This window comes from Nilaparvata lugens, chromosome 4 (assembly GCF_014356525.2).
Source record: "Nilaparvata lugens isolate BPH chromosome 4, ASM1435652v1, whole genome shotgun sequence".
Taxonomy (NCBI): domain Eukaryota; kingdom Metazoa; phylum Arthropoda; class Insecta; order Hemiptera; family Delphacidae; genus Nilaparvata; species Nilaparvata lugens.
The window spans coordinates 55,772,347-55,783,539 of NC_052507.1; the positions used below are offsets into that span (position 1 = coordinate 55,772,347).

The 11,193-nt window shown below is 36.6% G+C and overlaps 1 protein-coding gene across 1 annotated transcript; it reads left to right on the plus strand.

The window, feature by feature from the left end:
* Positions 1–1,201: 1,201 nt before the first annotated feature.
* On the plus strand, positions 1,202–6,171 carry LOC111057689 (leucine-rich repeat extensin-like protein 3). The gene is made up of 3 exons (XM_039425918.1): positions 1,202–1,359; positions 3,964–4,119; positions 5,063–6,171. Exons 1-3 carry the CDS (start codon positions 1,323–1,325, stop codon positions 5,971–5,973), a joined length of 1,104 nt encoding a protein of 367 aa, XP_039281852.1. The 5' UTR covers positions 1,202–1,322; the 3' UTR covers positions 5,974–6,171.
* Positions 6,172–11,193: the final 5,022 nt, after the last annotated feature.

The following is an 11,193-nucleotide window of genomic DNA, read 5'->3' on the forward strand; positions in this document are numbered from 1 at the left end:
AAATATTATCACATTTCCATATGGCACTCACCTTACCATGTTCATAACCTTACTTAATAGGATCCTTTTTCATCCTTTGAAACCCTTAGAGGCAAAATATCTCAAAATCCGTTCTTAGTGCGCGTCTAGCATGTTTGAAGAATATATTTGCAAAGTTTCAAGTCTGAAGGACAATTAGTTTGAGCTGTAGTGTGATTTTACATCAAAATTTTCGAAAAATGCCCTCTCCTGGACCCCCCTGTGCTCCTGATCGAAATTTTTCTGCATAGATCTAATGTTTTTTCGTAGCTGAACAAAAAAAGTCCTCATGACTTTGCTGTGCAATGAGCGGTTAAAAAGTACAAAATTTTGGGGGGGCCCCAGCTCCATCAGGGGGGCAAATTTCTGAAAATCATTTCTTAGTGGATATTTTCAGGCTACCATAAACAATCGTGCAAAATCTCAAGTTTTTAGGCTCAGTAGTTTGGGCTGTGGTGTGATTTCAGTCTGTAGGGGCTTAGCCTTTTATAAGTATAGAGATTTTATTTTGAAAAATTATATATTATTTCATTTGAATGCAATAAACAAGATACGAAAAATGAAATTGTATGATTCTCCTAGCCTTACAGGTTTCGCACTTGATTGATGTATGAGCCTAATATAGTCAATTACACACACATCGATTTTTGGACGTACGATTTTTGCCGTCCTCATGATTTCTATCAGATTTAACGGTACTTGGGAAACATCATAATTATGTTTGAAATCATCTATTCAATCCAATAGAATCTATAAAATCGGCAAAAACTCGTAGGTTCAAAAATTGATGTTTGTTTTAATGGTGAGTGAATTTGGGGGGGTACGTGAGAAGAATTCAGGATTCTAAGAGGGGCGTGGACCAAATAAAGTTGCTAATCCCTTATTCACTATACTGTGGGATTCAATATGAATAATACAGTATCATCTAGAGAAATTCGATGTATTTGAACGAGCTAATACATCCAAATGTTCAACATTGACTACAAATAACTGTACGAGTATACCGTTTCTATGAAACTAGAAACGTTTTTGAATTTTTTAAACAATATTGTTCTCAGCAATTGAAAATATCGAAAGTTTTGTATACAGCTCTCCACGAGCAACTGGTTAATGACTTTGTTGAGCAAAGTATTTGAAAATATTTTCAAAGAAAACTTCTTCCTCTCGAAAGCATGAGGATTGGTAGGTTGATGAGAATTGTATAAAAAGAGGTCCATTCCATTGTGAAATCACACTCAACAGCTGAACTTCTCTAAGTTCAGTTGAGGGCTTCTGGTTTACTCTGAAACCCGTAGTGCCACATCATGGCTACTTTACGGGGCTTCATCGCCTTGGCATGTGGTGAGTAGATCAAATTCCCTTATTTCGAATAGGATAACATAATTCATGTACGTTCGAATATGTGCGTCAAGAATTTTCATATATGACAAATATTGAAAAAAGACGAATATCAATGGTGTTCATTATCAAATTGAAATTCACTCAACTTAAATAGTTGATGAAAACCCCCCATTAGTTCATAGAATATATTCACAATTAAACTATTTCGATATGTAATACAATAGAATTTCGAATGAATTATTTAAGTGTAACATCAGATTGAATGTATTATATTGAATTGAATTAGAATATTCCAACTAGCTCAATCAAAATCATATAAGCAGTTGAAACATTGACGTAACATACAAAACAAACAAGTTGTTCACAAGTTGAACACGAGTGGTTGGTGTATTAAACAGATGGAGGAGTAATTCTCTATAATTATACTGTCTTTTCTTTGATGTTCCAACTACGAATTCACATATTTTATAGTTGCATGCTGATTTTTACATTATTTGAAGTTACTTGAAATAGTATTGGAGAATACTAAGACCCCTTGCCATGAGACCAGTTCTACACAAAAAATGTCGATTGATTCTGTTTTGAAGTTTCGATCAAGTTTTCATTTTTTCCAAGGATGAATGTGTGTTTCGAGATTTATTTGTTTGGAGTATGGCACACAACACACTTAAGTATGAATGAATGTTATACATATATTATTTAGGATGAATGTGTGTTTCGAGATTTTTTTTTTTGGAGTATGGCACACAACACACTCAAGTATGAATGAATGTTATACATATATTACACAATGTCATATATACATAATGTCTTGAAAAATACATAAAAATAGAAAACATAAATGAAGATACATGACGTCTGAACACCAAAAATTGTGGATCTCCCCTTTTTGAATCCAAACTGCACTACTGGAACCAGTATCAGTTACAATAGTTCAAAATGTTCATAGCGTTGGATAGCCATCACAGTCTCAAATATCTTGGCCATAATTGGGATCAGAGAGGTGGATCTGTGATTCGCTGAGCTATCCAAAGCACCCTTCTTATAATTATATCGACACAGTCATAGACAACTTCAAATAGTCAGGAGACACTCCCTCCGGCATATGCACATTGATTGGGAGTGTCAGTCAGTAATGAAGCCAATCTCTCAATTACCAGCTCCATGATACTCTGTTGCTTTTCACATCTCAATCATTTTGAACAAGATGTTCGCTTGAGAGATAATATAACGAATAAAATATTTATTTATTTACTCACATTTCATAATGCACGAATCGAATACATGATCAGAAAAGGATCAACCGATTAATTCTAGTCACTAGCAAGAAATAAATCTCCAGTCATTGTCCCCTGGAATAGGAGCTAAGAGGCATACTTCCAATGAGTTCAAATAGAATATAAATACCGGTGTAGCTAACAGAAACTCTTTCCGTGCACCCTGATTGCACATCTCTCTATTCAGTTAGCCTATGCTGATAGGCTGTTCTAGGGCATTTCTCTACTATGTGTTTTACAATCTGGACTGAAAGTAGAGGTAAACCAGTCGTAAGGTCCACTGACAGCTCAAATTATATGAAAAGGCCAGGTGAGACCTTCCCTTAAGGAAATCCTCACCAACAGAAAGCCATACGAATTTCAGTTTCGACTGTCCACACTCACAGGAAAGTGAATCTGTCTTTAATTTGAGCATAAAATTGGCATATACATCATGCCGCGTCCGTTCTCTATTCAGTGCTGATCATGTTTTGCGTGCTGAACCGAACACCTGTATTCTTGGATGATACATTAAATACCAGCGCTGCTGACCACTCTTGTTGTCAAGCATGGTGAAGCTCAAATCTGCTTCAACTGATTCTATACGTTGGCTGTTTTTCAGAAAAGTGATTTGGTGTGAGTGTTATGTGATGTATCAATATTGCAAAGTTGCTGACTCAAAATACCACAATATTATTATTTGAATCATAAAGAACGGCAGAATACATTTTCTCACGTATAACGCTTATCACGCCTAGCTCATATATATATATATATATATATATATAATATATATATATATATATATATATATATATATAAGTTCACATAGCGTGGGACTTTTAGCGTTTGACATTATTGCTAATTTTCATTGAAAGATAAACAGAGAAGAGCTCTCTAATAGAAAGGTCAATTAAGAGAGAAAAGACTCCAATGAAAATCAATTCCACATTCCGTCCAGATCACGCCCAATTTAAAATGTGTTCATCAATGCAGTAATAACACCAGTGCTCTTCGTATATTGTATGATTCAATCTATTCATTGTAATATTATTTTTAGTTCAGTATTCTATCGTCAGTTTGGAGTTATGATAGTTCCTATGATAGTTTCAAACGCTTGATTATCCACTGCTGAATATAATTAGTTGTAATTCTCAACCGGCTAATTTGGTTTCACAGGGAAACTTTTCCTTAAAAGAGACTACTCATTACATCGTTTATATTGATCTCGTATTTTTGGCTATTTGAATAAGAATGTTTTTTTTTATATTTTTATATGTAAAATATCTTCAACTTAGTCAGGATTGTATTGCAAAATAGTAATAATTTTCTATTGTATTTGTTGCAGTATTGCTTTGCGCATACACAGCGGAAAGCACAAAATATGAATGTAGCATGGTGTGTCCGTTCATCTATAAGCCAGTATGTGCATTCAATGGAGATGAACACAGAGAATTTTCAAATAAATGTCTCATGGAATCCGAGAATTGCCAGAAAGACGATTGTAAGTAATGAATTTCAACCATTTTTACTCAAATTTTATAAAAACTTCAAAACGAGAAACCGGCAAGAAGACTAGAATGAGATTCACTTTATCTGTCAGTATTATTGTTGTATGAGAAGCGTTGGTGATATATATTAGGAATGCTGACAGATACAAATGGATCTTATTAGAGAGCGTCTTTTCTATTAATCGTAATAATTGATTGTTGTGCGAATGAATAAATGAGAATAAAAATAAAATTGTGAAGTTTGACGAATGAAGAAGAGTAGGTCAAATAAGTAACAGATTTATCCATCTCATTCACATAATTACACGTTAAATAGATGGCTCTCTTCCATCACGTTCACTTTTAAACACTGGTGACTTGCTCCTAACTTAAGATGAGCTGATTCGGTTTATCATGTCAACTCAAATTGACTAATCCTCCCATATTCTATATTTCAGTTCAATATGTTTTATTTGAATTATTACAACTTCCAAATTAATGTGTTTTTTCAAATTTATGTGATGAATGTTTGCCAATCTCGAATGTTGGAGATGTTTTTTTTACAACATGTTCTTCTCCTCCGTTGTTGAAGTCTTATTATACATTACCATATGGTACATTCTAGCTCGACTATCTATATTTTGCTGCCTACTTACTGCTGGATATGTGTAATTTTTGTAAGCTGATCGAACTTGAACAATGGATATCATGCGTTTTGGTCTGATATTTATTTTTAATTCATTTATTTATGATGACAAGAGGTGAACCATTATTTCCCCTTCACAAATACATCGGACAATTGAGGAAAAAAATAATGTAGGGTAAGGAAGAGGGGGGAAAATACTGTATTTTCCAAAGTTCTATCTATCACTACTTTCCTGGTATCTTCACTACTTTACTGATCGAATCTTTCGTGAGACAACCCAATTTGACTTGTTCCAACTCTTTTGATTGCAGGTTTCGAGGTAGTTTGCGAGGGAACATGTCCATGTGTTAGACCACCTTACCCACCGCCGCCACCACCTCCAACACCGCCTCCCCCACCACCACCGCCACCACCACCACCGCCGCCACGACCTCCACCATACTATCCTCCACCACCACCACCACCTCCGCCACCACCATCACCTCCTCCTCCACCACCACCGCCTCCACCACCACCACCGCCACCACCCCCTCATCCATACTATCCTCCACCATATCCACCTCCACATCCACCTCCACCACCACCACCGCCTCCACCGCCACCGCCACCATCACCACCACCGCCACCTCCTCCGCCATACTATCCTCCACCACATCCTCCTCCACATCCACCGCCACAACCACCTCCATATCCACCTCCATATCCACCTCCACGTCCACCTCCACCACCACCTCCACCACCGCCTCCACCACCACCACCACCACCTCCTCCGCCATACTATCCTCCACCACATCCTCCACCACATCCACCTCCACATCCACCTCCATATCCACCTCCATATCCACCTCCACGTCCACCACCACATCCACCTCCACATCCACCGCCATATAATCCACCGTATTACCCTCCGAAGTATCCTCCTCATCCACCCCCACCACATCGCCCAATTTACCCATACCCACCCAAACCTTACTACCCACCACCACCTCCTCCACCACCTCCTCCTCCACCACCTCCTCCTCCACCACCACCACCCCCTCGTCCACCTCTTCCTCCACCACCACCACCACCTCCTCCACCTCATCCTATACCACCACCTCCACCACCTCCTTATAATCATCCAGTCAAACCTTATCCTCCACCCCCACCGAAACCAGATCATCATGGAGGCTACAACGATATCCAACCAATTAAGCCTTTCTCCACAAGCAAAGATTGGTGAATCGTTTATCTACAGATTCAAATCCCCTGCGAATTGACAACTTCTTCTTCTAGGATAGTATTTCCAATTCGATTATTGATATCATAAATAATGAAATTATATTTATATATGTACTGGACTTCTCAACCTACTGATACTGTATTGTAGAGTGTATACTTGATTCAATAGAACATTATATTGAGTTGATAATTTGGTTTATTCACTGTTTTCCTCATATATTTATCATATATTTATTGCTCTTTATTCTTCAGGGCTACTTTTAATATATATAGAATAAAATATCTTAGTACCGTTTCAAATTATTCTATCACAACATGTTTCGGACATTGATGTCATTTTAAAGAAATTTCAAGTTTCGAAAATGACATCAATGACATTAATGTCCAGGACATGTTGTGATGAAATAATTTTAAACGGTACTGAGATTTATATTCTATTTATAGGTTGAATGGTTTTAAAGCTGAATGATCTGATATTGTCACTGGAATATCGAGATTCAGTGTGACTCACTTCAAATTGTCAGCATGGATAGAATAGAAACCGTAAATGCTCCGCAGACAGGCTGAATTTGGACTATTCAGAGGTGATGAATTATCATGACAGAGAAGAAAGCATTTATTTGAACGCTTACTCATATCAACATGAAAAAATCGAGCTATTCTCTCTATACACAAACAAAACAACAACGATAACATCAGAGAACGCTGTTGAGATTTCTTTAATCATTCAGAATTACACAACTTACAGAAAAAATAATTATTGTTCAAAGACAAAAAAGACGTTCCCTGACAACACTCATGAAGACCTTGAAATATCAAAAAGCAATGTTATTCCTCCAGATTCATGATAGATTACTTCTGACATCAAAAGTAAACCAACATTTGGAGAAAGTTTTTCCTTAATTTACTTAAGAGTTTTGTCATTCAGTTCTGTTTGATGAGAGATGATCTTTTGATCACCTCACTGTAAAAGTGTAGGAGAATAACTCTTGAAAATCGATCATCATCTGATCATTATATCATCAAAACAAATCAGACACATCAGGATCTGGATAAGTCTAGAATCTCCTCACCTCTATTGCAATAGATAGGTAATGAAAACGATTATGCAACCATTTTGAATTATTCAGTTCATAGTATTTTATAGTATTGTCATCATTGAAACTTTACCTATTTTGTAATAAGTTACATTGAATTTAGAATGTTTTTCAGTTGCATTTTGAATATAAGGTGGATTCCAACCTTGGAGAGACAATACGAAACAAGCAACGTTCAAGAAGAATAGAAATAAGGACAGGAAATAGGAAGGTTTTGGTGATTGTTCAAGTATTCTAGTAACTAGTAATTTTATGTTATTCAGAACTGTTGCCCTCTCACAACCAGCATATTTGAATGATATCCTTGAACAAAAAATAGAGGCGATGTTATGAATGAAAACTACCTCCACTCTGATATTTCCTAGACCACTAATCTGCCAAAACAATTAAAGTACTAGTTCCGATTGTTCATTATCAATTTCTAGTATACTAGAAGCTAAAACACTGAGCCAGAGAATTTATAGTATGGTTGAAGCTTGGCCAATAGCTGTTGACCTTTGTCATTGACCGAGACTGGACACGCTTTCAAGACCCTATTTGCTCACTTTATTTTACAATACTTTCGGGCATGTCTAGTCTTGACCAATAACAGATCTCAACCCTCATTCAATATTATATTATGAATTGTGAAATCATATAACTGAAAATCATAACGGCCGATCGAGGGCTTCGCCCATACTACATATTCTTCTGCTCAATGTTAGAGGTTCAAGTTTACTGGTGATTGATACTATCTTGTGTAACAACCGAAACTGAGTTCTTGGATCATTATCATCCATTTCAATGATATCAAGTAGTTGCCATTCAATATGGATCCACAACATCACCTTCACAGCATAATAATCACAATCACTGACAAGTAATGTATCAGGCCCTGCATCTAGAGAAATTTCAACATTACTGGGCGGGAGAGGAATCCCATTTATTGGTTCCAATGTGGGTGATCACATATTGGCAGAATGAAAATATCTAAACACTTCCATGAGAACCAATAAACATCTAAGGAGCAGTGCAGCAGTCAATCGGGAGCAGTGATTTAAAAATGACTTTAGCCAATCCGAGCCTGTTGTGGGCGTGGACTTGTAGTGGACAGTTGAAGAGTACACAAATATGTGATTTTACGACGTTCTTCGATATCCAATGTATTTCAGTCAACGTTTGAATGAACATCCACAAATGGAATTAGAATAAGATTCTTCTTATCTGAGTCTGCTTATTCTAGCATCAGTAGTGTTCATTCTTGATTTGAAGCCAATAATTGATACTATTATCACTTATACTTCTGTCTGTGCTATTATTGAAAATTCTGTGAAAGTATTCCAGACCTGATAGAATTTATATTACAGTTTGTCTCGTCAAATAGCGTCATTCCGAGAGCTCAAATGAGTTTTGAACTAGATTAATCTAATCAAATTGAACTCAATTCTGAGATCATGGATTGAGAAAAATCAAGATGGATTTGAGCCTGACCTGATAAGTTCCGTGACACTTTCTGCTACAATAGATAGCGATCTATTCACTAAAACAAACATCTTCACGCCTCTATCGAAGTGAAAAAGTCTAGTCTTAATTTTGAAACGCAAATATCACTCGAAAGAAAGTAAATCGCCAATCTGATGACTATCATTGACTAAGCATTAAGAATGATTTATGAATTAGTGGTAGAGACTTGGTTAATGATCAATATTTATATATATATTTTGACTATCCGTCAGGCTCGCTTCGCTCGCCATATCCGTCTAGCCAGACGAAACCCCCATATGCACCCCTGACTGGATCGTCCATAAATGAGATCAGCGCTTCGTTCGCCTGAATTTTCCATTTGAGCATGCTTCATTCCATCAGAAAGTCAAAGTACTGAGAAAACGCAGAAAAGCTGTGAAAAACGCTGATTTTGGGCGTATCTTTGATGAAATATCAAAGTCATCTTATTACAAAATTTTTAGACCCTAGCTAAACCTCTGTACCAAATTTGAACATTTTCTGTCTATTACTTGATGAAAGAACTGAGAAAACGCAAAAAACCGCTAACTTTTAGCGTATCTTTGGCGTTATTTCAAATTCCTTCTAACGCAACATTATTACACCCTAGCTGACCCAGATTTGAGCATTTTCTAATTATTTATTCTCGATAAAGCTGAGAGAACGCTAAAAAACGATGAAAAACGCAGATTTTGGGCATATCTTTGGAAATTTTCCCAAATCCGTTCTTAGTGCGCCTCTAACGGGCCAACTGAACATACCTACCAAATTTGAAAATATATGTAATATTTTTATCAAATGTTAGGACGATCCAGTCGGGGGTCCAGACTAAACGTCTGGCTAAACGGATATGGCGAGCGAAGCGAGCCTGACGGCTAGTAATATAATATAATATTCCCAGGAATAGCTCTGATTGAAATAGCAGTGCCCAATCAATTTTTCCGCGATAAATGCATTTCAATCTTCAACTTGGTGCCAACCTAACTAAGTCAACTCAATTTAATGCCAACCCTTGAAATTATTAATTCAGTTACCAGTTAACAACTGTTTCGAAGAGGTACTCTTTCTAGATTATAGTTCTATATTATCATATGGTATGGACATCTCAATTATAATTAAGAGATTGGAATATTTATTTAGATGATATTTATTTATTACAGACTACAGGCATTAAGCCCAAAACAGTCTTCACTACCATTTACAATCGAATAAAGTAAGTTACTAAAAGAAATAAAAATGAGAGATACAGTACATGCAATTCACAAATAAAATGTATGTCATAAGAAAGATGATAAGTATGAGTAAAGCATAAGTAATTGTAAGTAGTCTAAGCATAAATAAAAAATACAGAATAAAACTAATCTAACTTATCCAAACTTATCTGAAACTTATCCAATAAGTTATGAAAAGAATAGGCCTACAATTGAGCATAGAAACAGGTTAAGGGAAAACATGTGCCACTGTGGGAAGAAAATTAATGAAAGCAGAGAAGAAAAAGAAAAAGTTTTAACAACAAATATTCAAGTATAAAAGTTGAGTGATTTTAACTGTAGGTTTGATCAACTCTATAAAATTAATAAGAATCACGGACATCATATTAATTGAATCAATTCAAAAACTGAATTCAAATTCAATTATGAATAGCCTCAATAATGCGCCTTCTAACCTCACTAACAGGGCCATGCACATCAACACCTTCACAAACGCTATTGAATAGCCTCAGAACCCTATTAAGTGGGGAGCAGAAGTTATGAAGGGTCCTTGATCTTGGTACATGAAAGGTCCTAACTCTTCTGACATTGAACGTGGGTACCTGGAAACCAATCCTAGAGAGAAGAGCGGGTGAATTGATGAAATTTTTCAAAAGTGACACCACAAACATCAATGAAAACCTGTCACGTCTAGCCCTCAAAGAGTCCATATTGAAAATGGATCTCAAACGTCCAGAAGGAAAACCCAAGGGACAGGCTCTTCTAAACTGCATATAAAATAGGAAGCGAAGAAGCTTATTCTGTACTTGTTCGACTCTTAATGTATCGTGATGAGTAGAGGGACTCCAGACAATAGATCCTTACTCTAGGACACTTCTGACTAGCGACTGATACAGAGTTACAACACTCTCAACATTATTGAAGCCGGTAGAGTTTCTCAGAACAAAGCCCAATAACTTGTTCGCTCTGCCAATGATGTGATCAACATGTGCTGAAAAGGACAATATACAACTGAATACAATACCAAGATCCTTACACATTGCTACCCCCTCCAAACACACACCATTGATTGAGTAGGGATAACGAGCTGGATTAACCTTTCTGGAGAAAGTCATACATTTACATTTTTTACATTGATATCAAGCTTATTCACATGACACCACAATGCAACTCTATCAACATCAGCCTGCAAGGAATAGCAATCATCCAATCCTCTCACCTCTTTTTAGATCTTCATATCGTCAGCGAATATCAAGCACTTGGAGTTGGGTATCTGAAGTGGTAACTCATTTATTAATAGCAAGAACAAGAGGGGTCCCAGATTGCTACCCTGGGGGACACCAGACGTACTGAAACAAGCATGAGAGACCCTTCCTTGAACAGTTACAAAATTTTTTCTTTGAAACAGGTAACTTCTGAATAAATCAACCA

Coding starts and splice junctions, on each gene's coding strand:
- LOC111057689 (XM_039425918.1), top strand. CDS start 1,323: ATGGCTACTTTACGGGGCTTCATCGCCTTGGCATGTG. Junction 1,360..3,963: donor CTTCATCGCCTTGGCATGTG/GTGAGTAGATCA, acceptor TATTTGTTGCAG/TATTGCTTTGCGCATACACA. Junction 4,120..5,062: donor GAATTGCCAGAAAGACGATT/GTAAGTAATGAA, acceptor TTTTGATTGCAG/GTTTCGAGGTAGTTTGCGAG.